Source organism: Panthera leo, chromosome C1 (assembly GCF_018350215.1).
Source record: "Panthera leo isolate Ple1 chromosome C1, P.leo_Ple1_pat1.1, whole genome shotgun sequence".
NCBI lineage: Eukaryota > Metazoa > Chordata > Mammalia > Carnivora > Felidae > Panthera > Panthera leo.
The window spans coordinates 186,586,479-186,599,065 of NC_056686.1; the positions used below are offsets into that span (position 1 = coordinate 186,586,479).

At 38.7% G+C, this 12,587-nt stretch overlaps 1 protein-coding gene and 1 pseudogene across 1 annotated transcript in view; one reads left to right on the plus strand and one right to left on the minus strand.

Annotated features, from left to right (window-relative positions):
- Positions 1 to 1,531: 1,531 nt before the first annotated feature.
- Positions 1,532 to 12,587, minus strand: part of MPP4 (membrane palmitoylated protein 4) — a gene marked incomplete at its 5' end in the record, with an annotated part of 37,924 nt that continues 26,868 nt past the window's right edge. Inside the window, 6 exons of the mRNA XM_042948701.1 lie at positions 1,532 to 2,075; positions 4,483 to 4,617; positions 5,571 to 5,679; positions 6,078 to 6,171; positions 9,769 to 9,849; positions 11,501 to 11,671. Of these exons, the coding sequence (XP_042804635.1) occupies positions 1,884 to 2,075; positions 4,483 to 4,617; positions 5,571 to 5,679; positions 6,078 to 6,171; positions 9,769 to 9,849; positions 11,501 to 11,671 (782 nt within the window). The remainder of the gene's footprint in view (positions 2,076 to 4,482; positions 4,618 to 5,570; positions 5,680 to 6,077; positions 6,172 to 9,768; positions 9,850 to 11,500; positions 11,672 to 12,587) is intronic.
- Positions 3,586 to 3,685, plus strand: LOC122229006 (annotated as a pseudogene).

Sequence of the window (12,587 nt, forward strand, 5' to 3'; positions counted from 1 at the left end):
ACTGATCATCCCTAGAACCAGAAGTCTGGAAGGGCTAAAGTTACAGAGAGGGAAGGAGGCAAAGCATAAGAGACTCTTAAAAACGGAGAATAAACTGAGGGTTGATGGGGGGTGAGAGGGAGGGGAAAGTGGGTGATGGGCATTGAGGAGGGCACCTGTTGGGATGAGCACTGCGTATTGTATGGAAACAAATTTGACAATAAATTTTATATTTAAAAAAAAGAAAAAAACATTTTACCTTACATGGACAAATATGAATAAATATCAATTGAAATATTAAAAAAAAAGAAACTGATCTCTGAACATAATAGAGACCACTCCACTGCTTGAACATAATGTGCAGGTAGCAACCAGAGCTGACCCGGACCAGACTGAGTTTTCATCTGAAGGAGGCACTCATTGACTGACTTGGCGTTTGATTCTTTAACTTCTTACCCTTGTATCTTGTTTATTGTGACTTTATCTTGTGTCACATATGTGAAGTCAAGTTAAACAGGTAGTGAAATGTCATTCAGTTTGGAATCCTGCATCTGTTAAAATTGTGTAAATCCTGCTTTATGAGTGAATAAAGCTGACATTATGGAAAGACACAAGTCATGTACCACCTTTACAAGATGCGGGAGACACCCACGCCCCCACACCACACACACACACGCGCGCACACACACACACACACACACACACACACACACACACACAAGCCCAGTGTTTCAGGGTGGGTATGTATTGATACAGGCTAGTATCAGATTTTTTTCCAGGTGTGTGGGTGTGGGTGTGTGTCTGTGTGTCTGTCTGTCTCTGTTGATACAGGCAATTCTCAAATTTTCGCCAGTTGCTTATCTTCCATCTCTGTAAATCAAGTTTAGGAAAACGTTTTCTCAAAAAAACAGAAGATCAAATCCGAGATAACCTAAGTATCATTAAAAATGACTTAATTCTCTTTGGTTGGGGTTTCTTGGGGGGTTAATTTTTTTCCTTGGTTGTTTTTTTTTCCCCCTTTGGTAGTTGTTTTTTTAAGATAATCACTTTAAGTAAAAAAGAACTACAAATACCTTGAAGTATGCACTTGGTTTCTTTTATAGTTAAGAAAGAGATTGGAGGAATAGAGAGAGGGATGGTGTGGGTATGGGGAATGTTAGAGAATGATGCAGAAGATAAACAGATACAGGGCCAATAAGAGTGACTGCAAGTCTCAAGATCTAGGGAAGAAAGAAAAATAAGACTTCATGGAATAGCATCCTCACCTTGTGGTTTTCTCAGATACGAGTCTCTAGGACTAAAGTCAATTGCCCTTTCCTAGTTTAGGCATAATATGGATGTTGGCTTTTAGGCAAATTAGTGATTGTTACAGCTCTGAACAGAAGAATAATTTTTTTCCTTGTAGATTGATTTATAAATGATGAGGGCAGTGTCTTTTCTGTAAGTTTTCACATTAGATGTGAAATGTGTACATTAACCCTTCTTTCTTGCTAAGTCAAGTAAAAGCCATTTTCATAAAATAGAAGTTTCACGAGGCAAAATCCAGTTTCTGAAATTAAATACTACTTATTTTATTTAGGGAAGCTCTTTTATCTGAATTGTACAAAAACCGCATGAAATCTATGAAAGGTTCTCATACTCACTGGCTTAACATTGTTCATACTCCTACCATTGCTGCATATGAGGTAAAGGAAAACATTTTTTCCTGAAAGCCAAGGAGGTAATTCTACATACATACAATGCAAATTTTTTTTTCAAACCGGACTAATTAATAAACTGCACCACTTTTAAAGTTGTACACATTATAATGGAGCAAATCCTGCTGTTTTAGATTGCAGCTGTTATTCCAGAGCTCTGTAACAGATGAATATTGTTAAAACCCCAGCATTAAGCAGGAAGCCTCATTAAGACTCAGTGTCAGAGGAAACCCATGTTGCTGGTACCCACTGAGGCTCCTCCTGAGCCTTCTGAACTGCAGACAACAATTGGGCACAGGCATCTTGCAAGTTGTCATTCACAATCACATGATCAAAAAACTGGCCAAACTGTGTCTCCATCTTTTGGGCTAAATCCTCCATCTCTTGTAGATCTTCATCCTTCAGGAGAAATGAAAAAATATGGATAGCACAGACTTAATAAGATAAATATAAATAATACACAGTTTGTTTTGGTGTTATATTCAGTTGTGAAACTATTTATAAAAACACTTAGGTCAAATAAACGTCCTCTATTCTAAACGACAAAACGTATGTTTCTATCTTTACTCTTACTAAATGTTTCTCTGGTCAAGACTTTGCAAAACTAAGTAACAGTTGGTAGCCAGAACAACCCCCTCAACTTCTTATTTGGACTTATATTATTCTATTATCTAAACACTTGAAGCTTTCAAACCATATATAACAAAGAAGAAGAAGAAGAAGAAGAAGAAGAAGAAGAAGAAGAAGAAGAAGAAGATGACGATGACGACGACGGCAGCAGAGGAGGAGGAGCAGGAGGAGGAAGAAAGGGAAAGAAAGAAAATGAAATTTACCAGTTAAATATAAGTAAAACTTACACATAAATTTCAAATGAAATTTTAGAAGGTAAAATACAGTTTCTAAAACTAAATACTGATAAGAATGATATCATTCTGCCACTTTCAACATGAAGATGGTGACCTAGTTCTATTGAATTAGACATACCCTAATTGTCCTTTGCCTCATGATGCCATGACTTAATTCACTTTTGATATCGATTTCCTCTATTGTGAAATGTTCATTTAGTGAGAGTCATTTGGCCTTCCTTGGAACTAATGCATTAACTTCACTGCTGTTATTTTCTTATTTGTCCATAACAATTAAAACAGTACAGCTTTTTGACAGTGCAATCATAAAAAACAAATAGGGGGGAGCTTGGGTGGCACAATCTGGTAAACATCTGACTCTTGGTTTTTTAGCTCAGGTCATGATCTCACAGTTTGTGAGCTTGAGTCCCAGGTCAGGCTCCGCGCTGACATCGCAGAACCTGCTTCATATTCTCTCTCACCCCCTCTCTCTTTGCCCCTCTCCTGCTCGCACTCTCTCTGTCTCTCAAAGCAAATAAATAAACTTAAAAAATAAAGTAAAAAATAAACACAAATACAAATGCAGGCACTGCAATGTTGTGGCAGTACTCCTTTACAAGATGACAATACTCATGATCCAGAAACAATTTTGTTGATTTGTTTAGCTTGCCATAAAAATGAGAACACAATTTTAAATGCCTATGAGATTCAGAGAATTTATCCATGGACTCCACTGTCTGAAACGCAAACTGAAGAATCAGATTTTCATACAGTAGTCACTTAAAAAAATATGAAGACAGAAATAATAACAAAGGATTATACAAATATACCTGTTTTTCACTTCAGAAGCACATATATTAAATTTGTTTTTTTTAGTTTTTTTAACATTTATTCATTTTTGAGACAGAGAGAGACAGAGCATGAATGGGGGAAGGTCAGAGAGAGAGGGAGACACAGAATCTGAAACAGGCTCCAGGCTCTGAGCTGTCAGCACAGAGCCTGACGCGGGGCTCGAACTCACGGAGCGCGAGATCATGACCTGAGCCGAAGTCGGACGCCCAACCGACTGAGCCACCCAGGCACCCCTTAAATTTGAAACAATACAGATTAACATGGCCCCTGTGCAAGGGAGACATGCAAACTTATGACGTATTCCTTATGTTTAATTTCAGTTTTATAAGATGAAAAAGTTCTAGAGATCTCTTGCACAGTGTGAATATATTTAACACTACTAAACTGTACAGTTACAAATGGTTAGGATGTTATGTTTTATGTTATGTGTCTTTTACCATATACACAAAAAAATAAGTGGATGTAATATATTGATCTAGGTGATGGTTATCTGGGTATATGCACATGTAAAAATTCATTAAGCTGTTATACATAAGATTTACACACCTTGCTGAATGTATATGATGACTTAAAATAGTTAAGGCAGATTTAATGAAAAAAATAAACTGGAAAGAAACTAGTTATTCCAGGAAGAGTTCACTGATAAATCCCACCTGTCTTGGCCCCTCTATTATTTCCATCATCATTAATACATAATATCTGCATTTAGAAATATATTTTATATAGATAACTCATATTACATATAAGATATATTCACTACAACATTTTAAAAGTAACTTCTCAAACTCTTTCATAAGATAAATAATAAAATATAAACATCAGGCTTGTGCACACCCAGTTTCCACGTGGCTTTGCAAACTGTGGCTTGAGGTCATTTTTTTTTTAACTTAAGCCAGACTAGAAAAAAAAATAATAGTATCATAGCATTTATTAAACATTATTTTAATATCTACAAATGATATCCAGTAAAAAGGACAAACCATAGGGCATTTCATTATTCATTAGAAACAAAAATCACATTCCTTAACACTGGAATGTTGTGAAAATAATACGGTGATTATTTTTTTACTAGAAAAAAAATACATCCATCTATTTTCTCTGTATCTTACCTTGAACTTCATGTCCACAAAGTAGTCTGTAATGATCTTGGCATTTTTCCGAGATTGCTTCATACAACTCATGTTAGATGGCTTTATAAATATGACATAGGGCTTTAGTTCATGGGTTCGAGCTATTTGAATACCCTACACAAAAAAAATAGGTTCATATTTAAAAACAGAAATCTTAATTTCCTAGAGTCAACATGAATGTTCTCAAAATTTCTAAGACCAGAAATTAGCAATTATTTTCAGCCAATTTATTTTTATTTATTCTCCTTTGCCCTCAAGTCTTCAACTCTAAAAAATAAAAATTTTAATAATTAAGAGATGGGGTTCTAGAATTAAAATGAAGTTTAAATTGTGGCTCTTCCTCTCACTAGTCATGACACCCTTATGAAATCTGAGAATAGGATCCTATAAATAATCTCATGGGAAAGAGGCAAAGACAAACTCTGCAGGTGGATCAGTTCTGTTTCACCCTCACTTCCCCTTCCTCTTGGCTATTATCTTATATTGGATACTACTGACATCTTCACACTGACCACCAGCCTTGACCCAAGTAAGAACAATTGTCTTATCCTCTGATTCTCTTTAGTACACGTGGTATATTTAAAATGACTACAAAAAAAAAAAAAATCCCACAAAATACAAGGATCAAAAAATGGAGCCTACACATTGTGTGTTCTTTATCCTAACTTGCTCACTCCTGCTTCACTCCACATATAGTCTCATAGAGGTAGCTACAGATATGACAACATGGGAACCTCACCTCCTTGTGTAAAACAACATCTTATTCTCTCCACAAATTTCCTTAATGCCTTTGTGATCAAAGTCAAAACAGGATTCTAACTTTTCTTTATCACCAGCTCAGTTCTCTTTTTGTATCTGAGAAGCAAGACTCATTCCCTAACTAAAGACAAGATATTGGCAACTGTTCCTTTACATAAGATCCTGGTTCTTAGATATGGTAAGTGGTCTTATCCCTAAAAGGCTAAAAGAATAAAATGTCTCAACTACGATCTACAGCAATATGCACAAAATGCAAGACATTCATTCATTACTTTGGGGAGATGGGAAATATTCTACCATAGACCTACCTGAGGCTCTAAGTCCATGACACAGATCTTTCCTTCATCAAGGACTGCTTGAACAGCATCCACACTGGTGCCATACAGGTGGCCTTTGTATTCACCATACTCGAGCATCCTGCAAGGGTGCCACAAGGAAAACAAGAACTCTTTCTACAAGTAAAATACTATTATAGTAACATGAAGATAAACTCCAACGAGATAGAACATAAATATGTGGACTTCGGTAGCACAAGAAGAATTATCAATAGGAGAAAATCAATAGGAGAAAAAAAATATTAGGAGATCTAGGACTCCACTATTTCTCCAAAGTCTCTAAGACTGGCAACTCAGTTCTGCTCCCTCTCCCAACCCAATAAGTTAGTGTAGTAGTTGATCAATTTGCATTTCCTTGCTTAACTCTTCAGAAACAAAAGGAATTGCCCCAGAAGCTTTGGATAATGCATAAAAATGGGGCATGTATTTTGAAGGTAAAATAACCAAAGGTGAGAATCAGATTCTGAATGTATAGCCTACCTGTGACCATACATGAGGCTTTCAAATGTTTCCTTTGACACGTAATGATACTCACGTCCATCCATTTCATAACTCTTTTTGGAACGAGTAGTATCTATCAAAAAATGGAATTTAAAAAAATGTTTTCAAATCTTTGAAATGTTTTGGTTTATTACCAATATACATTTGGATAAATATTTCTAATCAAAGTAAATAAATGAATACATAAACAGGTAAATAAAATGCTAGAACCAAAAAGACGGAGCCTAAATTGGTGATAAGAAAATAGAAGTTCTCATCAAAATCAGTTCATCTATAAATCTTTATTAAGTAATCACAGTGTGGACACGAATGTATTAGGTATTGAGCTAGGATGGGGAGACCCTAAGGGATAGCTGCTCGTACTAAAAAACAGGCATGAGTGAATTATATGTGAGCCCTAAGATGCCTAAAGGCCCCCAGGTAGCATATCTTATGTTTAGATAATGCATTTCCCAAGATCTCATTTCATTGCTCACACTGCTAGCTTGATGACATGCTATTTCATCACCATAGTTTACTGATAACTAACTGAAGATTTTAGAGAGTAACTTACTCATGTACACAAGACTAATGAAAAGCAAAGTTGAAAACAAGAACCTACGTGTTCTGACTCCTCCTAGACTAGTATTTTCTGCTACACCAGATTGTCTCTGAATTGAAAGGAGAAAGCCCATGACAGTCTGTCTGCAGTCTTGCCCAAATGCATTGATAGCCAAGGGAGATGGTGATTAGTTTTAGGGAACTCCAGAAGGGAAAGACTGGTGGAGTCTGGATTCAGTCCCATTTTTTTTTTATAAATGTTTTTATTTATTTTTGAGACAGAGAGAGAGACAGAGCATGAACGGGGGAGGGTCACAGAGAGAGGGAGACACAGAATCTGAAACAGGCTCCAGGCTCTGAGCTGTCAGCACAGAGCCCGACGCGGGGCTCGAACTCACGGACTGTGAGATCATGACCTGAGCCAAAGTCGGACACTCAACCGACCGAGCCACCCAGGCGCCCCCGTCCCATTTTTTATTATAGATTCCTCAAGTTAAATAGTACTTGGTATAGAACACAGGAGCTCATTGAATAACTGAAAGTGATTCATTTTCTGTTCATCTATTTATTCAACGAACATGTACTGAGTGCCTCTGTTCTGGATATATTAGCTTCCTAGAACACACAGATGAACGAACCAGAGTTCCAACTCTGTGTCCTATATATACCACAAAGCTTCTAGTCCCTTAATCTGCATTGCCACAAATTCTCCCTGTTCATAAAAAAAATGGCATATTTGCATTTGTACTTGATAAAGTTTAAGAACGAAATATATGAACACTTGATAATATCAACACATGGAAATGACAAAGCAGGAACTTGACATAGACCCTAAATGATAAAAGGAGTTATGGACATTCAAGAGGTTTAAAAAACAAATGTCATCTGAGAGTCATCTTTTTTTTTCTTTATTCAAGGCTCTCTGCAGATCCTTAGAATTCCTACAGTTATGCCACCTCTCCTATAGCTTTGTACTGAAAAAAAAAATTCTGGTAAAACACTATAGCTCTCAGGTTATAATAAATTATGTAAATATAAACCTAAGATTACTAATTCTCCATGGCTTCTATTGGACTATATTTTATATGGTAGGTTAAAATCTGTGAACTGATGCATAACTAGATGTATTCATTTTAAGATTAAAACTATTCACTCAATTTAGAAAGCAAAATATGGGCAACATTTTCTCATTTGAATGATGACTAGCTATACTGTTTACAATTATTCTATTTTCCGTGGGCATTTTATTTTTATCCAGATTATTGAAAAATGGTGATTTCTTCTGTGGTTTTGTTTTAATTCAAGTTAGTTAACATACAGTATAGTCTTGGCTTCAGGAGTAGGACTCAGTGATTTATCTCTTACATATGACACCCAGTGCTCATCCCAAAAAAGTGCCCTCCTTAATGCCCATCACCCATTTAACTCACACCCTCCACCCACCTCCCCTACAGCAACCCCTGGTTTATTCTCGGTATTTAAGAGTCTCTTATGGTTTGCCCCCCTCTCTGTTTTTATCTTATTTTTTCTTCCCTTCCCCCTACGTTCATCTGTTTTGTTTCTTAAATTCCACATATGAGTGGAATGAGGGCTCTTTCCCTAATTTGGCTATTGTTGGTAGTGTTGCTATAAACATTGGATGTTGGAGATCAATGTCCATTCTTACACATGTGAACAGTGTTTGGAAAGCACAACCTATGGTATATGATCATAAAGCAACTTTTTAAAAATTGTTTTTAAGTTTATTTATTTTGAGAGACAGAGAGAGCAGAGGAGGGGCAGAGAGAGAGAGAATCCCAGGCAGGCTCCATGCTGTCAGCACGGAGCCCAATGTGGGGCTTGAACTCACGAACCGTGAGATCATGACCTGAGCCAAAACCAAGAGTCAGACGCTTAACTGACTGAGCCACCCAGGCACCCCTATAAAGCAACTTTTTCTGTCACCTACTGCCTTCTGTGGGACAAGACCTTCTCCTGGTCCTGGACGAAAATCTAAGCAGTTATCAGGACTCTTCTCATTACTCTTAGGTTAAAAAAAAAAAAAAAAAAAAAAAAAAGGCCACCATCACCTGTGCCACAAACGCAGTCTTGATCTAATAAAATTCCATTCCCATGTAATAATCAAAATTATGATTATTTTAGGCTTCTCCTCCCCACACCTGGCTCAGACTTGCTGCAAGCAGGGAAGCCTGCAGTCAGAGAAGCCAGAAGTCAGGAAAGGGAATAGGATTCCTCTCCTCCCTTTCATTGCCTCTCTACTATTCCTCTCCAGCTTTCTAACTGTCCAAAGTTACAGTGCAGAAAGGAGAGGAAAGAGCAGGGAAATTCTCACTTCACTGATACTGATGCTGGAGACTATAGGCTCCTTTTAGATATTTAAATCTGGTAGATATTTAAATCTGGCTCTGCTCTCCTAGAAGATGCATTGGGTTATTCTGCAAACCCTATCACCACCACCGTTGCCACTGAGTATCTCAAATCCATCCCTATGCCAGCTAGTCACTTGTGATTTCTAAAAGGGTAGCTACTTCCCAGACTATAGCCATTGGCCACTCCTTTAAATTCTTTCCATTTTTTCAGGTATAATTCTGACATCAGTCTTCCATGCCCCCCAAACTGCAGGGAACGCATGCAAAGCTCTTAAGTGGTTTCTCTAAGTTCCTCTCTCTTGCGTTCAGATGAAGAGGAAGAACCTACATGCACATGCTCTTTCCTGCCATGGATGATATAATCATATATACAGACTTATATAAAATTATATCTGTATATATTGAAATTTTCAAAATAAAATAAGGCATTTAAAGAGCCAAGCACAGTGCCAGGAAGATGGTAAGTAATTAATGAATGTTAGCTATTATTGCTAAATATTAGTTTTCCTGAAGAGTCATCTATATAGTCATTGAGAAATGGAAAAGAGACAAAGTCCCCCTTTAAAAGCCTACATGTCAATAAATCAATTCCCTCTATTAAAATAAATATAGTTAGAAATATTATACAAGGACTATCCCTAGTGTCTGATATATTTTTACAACAAAAATGGCATGGCATATTAACTGAGATCAGTGCATCTGCAGAGACAAAGACAGTTTTACCGAAACATGAACTGCTAGGAAAGAAAAACTACACATACGTGGCACAGCACTTTGGAAATGGCTAGGATTACGTTCAATAAGTTGTCTTCTCAGTTCATTTACTCCAACGCCCGAAGGTCCTAAATACAGAAAGTCACATGCAGAAATTATAAGATGTGAATCAATATGATTATGTGGTAAAATCATCAATTCAGTTCTTCTACTGAAAAAACTTGAGAGCAAATTTTTTGGGAAATGTTTTTAGTTTCTCACAAACTGAAACAATTCCAGAATGCTCTTAGGAATTTTCCTGGTGACCCATGGAGTAACCCACACTTCTTCAACATTCTAGAAATAAGCTGGGGAATTGCAGGAACCAGTCACCTCAGCAACCTTCATCTAATGTCGGACACTGAAAATTCTCTGGCCTCATTTCAGATAATCTGAGACAATCTGCCTTTCCTGTCAAATGAAGTTTCCATCACATCACAACCCAGAAATCAGCCCCTATAATTATGGGTCCCATGACTTATAGAATTCAGACATATTTCCTTTTTTTTAAGTTACTTATTTATTTTGACAGAGAGAGCGAGTGGTAGAGGGGCAGAGAGAGAAGGAGAGAGAGAATCCCAAGCAGGCTCCACACAGTCAGCACAGGCCCCAACCTGGTGCTCGAACCCACAAACCATGGGACCATGGCCTGAGCCAAAATCAAGAGTCAGACGCCCCCAGACATACTTCCTGATAGATAGTTGAGTCAACACTCTGTGTGCAACTGGAATCAGAGCTGACTTCACGCAATTACATAGGGCCCAGGCTTAGCATACTACACTGGGTTTAATGCTCTTCTTTTGCCTTCTTGAAATCTTAATCATCATTAAACAAGAAGCCCTTGCATTTTCATTTTGCCCTGAGCTCTGCAAATTATGTAGCCGGTCCCGGCTGTAGGGCATGTTGTTCTGCTCTACAGGGGCCTCCCTTGATTACAGTTGGAATACACAGAGATGGCAGCAAGACATTAGTTACTACAGCTGCAGGGACCAGCTTTGCAGAGCTCTTGGTCACAAAAGCACGTCACCCCAGTACTGTGTTTGCCCTGTTCTTTAGCACCATATATAGTCCAGAAAATTTTAAACATTTTTCTAAAGAAGGTGGTTACAAATTTCTTAGGGAAATAGATCTTAAGGATTTTTATTTCTTTTTTTTAAATAAACTGTGGTTTTTTTTTAATGTTTATTTTGAGAGAGAGACAGACAGAGAGCACATTCAAGAGGAAGGGAGGGGCAGAAAGAGAGGAAGAGAGAGAGAATCCCAAGCAGGCTCCATGCCCTGCAGTGGAGGCCCAATGCAGGGCTCAATCCCACCACTGTGAGATCACAACCTGAGCTGAAATCAAAAGTCAGATGCTTAATCAACTGAGCCACCCAGGCACCCCAAGGATTTTTATTTCTCATACAGACTGATAATGCAGTCTGGGGGAATACTCACCTATGCTTACAGAACAAACTCAAAACAGGTCAAAAAAAGACAAAACAAAATTTCATAATACAACCTGTTAATACCCCCAGTATATCATGGCATACCACATTTAACTGTAAACAATAAAAACATGAGACAATAAAGTTTTATTTATAAACACACATATAAGACAGGCTTTTTTTTTTTTTTAAAGGTGTTTATATTGGCGTCCCTAAAGAATTCTAGTTTTGCCACCACTCCCAACACAAAACCACTGACTCTAGAAGGAAAAGTTCATTATGGGGGAGGAGAGACACAGTTCCTGAGACGTACCCACGAGCACTATGAGGCGGTGCTTGTCTGAAGGGCGTCGCTGGTACCTGACCACCTCCTCGTAGGGGGCGCCTGACGCGCTCAGACAGCCGCTGGCACTGCAGACCCTCGCGTGCTGCTGGCGCAGGTGAGACTTCCGGCGGCAAAGGCGCATGCTCCGGCGGAAGCCAGCTGGGAGGGTGGAAACGCACAGGATGTTACATCCAGGTAGGAGAGATTATTTCTCTTGCCCCGCCTGATGGCGCCTGCAGTGACTGCAACCAGCAAGTGTTAATTAACATAATCACGTCTGTCTAAAGGTAGAAAATAAGAGAACAGAAGGAAAAATAACAAAATGCCCCCACATGTTGCCAATAAGTTGCACCCTGAGCCTACCATGTGCCAGGTGCTGGGGTTCTAGTGGTCAACTAAATCAAACTCATTTCCTCATGACATTTACATTTTATGGAGGAGGAGAAACAAAAGTAAACACATCAACAAAAATAAGTGCTTAGAAGAAGGGGCAGTGGAGTGATGGGGGTGTTTCTTCATGGGGAGTGAGGGAGTTCAAGTAAAGCGTGTGTGAAAAGGTAACATGGAGCAGACACGGGAATAAAGTAATGGAGCCAGTCAGGAGGCATCTGGGGGTGAAAGCAGCCCACGCAAAGGGAACGTCAACTGCTAAGGTGCAGAGAGAGGAGTGTTTGGGGAAGCACAGAAAGGCTCGCGTAGGGCAGGGTCCTGAGCAGTAGGGAGAAGGGTAGGAAGTGGAGTTGGAGAGGAAGCAGAGTGTTGGACTGTGATCCAAATGGGATGAAAAGTCACTGGGTGGTGGAGAAATGGGTGTGACATGGTTTGATTTATGTGTCTGAAGAATTCCTCTGTTGCTTGGGGAGGATGTAAAGTGTGGGCTCAGGGGAGAGCAGCTAGGAGGCCCTTGCAGTGCCCCAGATGAGGGAGAATAGTGGCTTGGGCCAGGATAGAAATGGGGGAGCAGGCTGATCACTCACAGTTTTCAGATGGATACACTAAGACATGGGTTAGGGGGCTGCTCACAACTATGTCATCAGTGGCAGAGTTGGACGCTTTAACCATGATTTCTGAACTC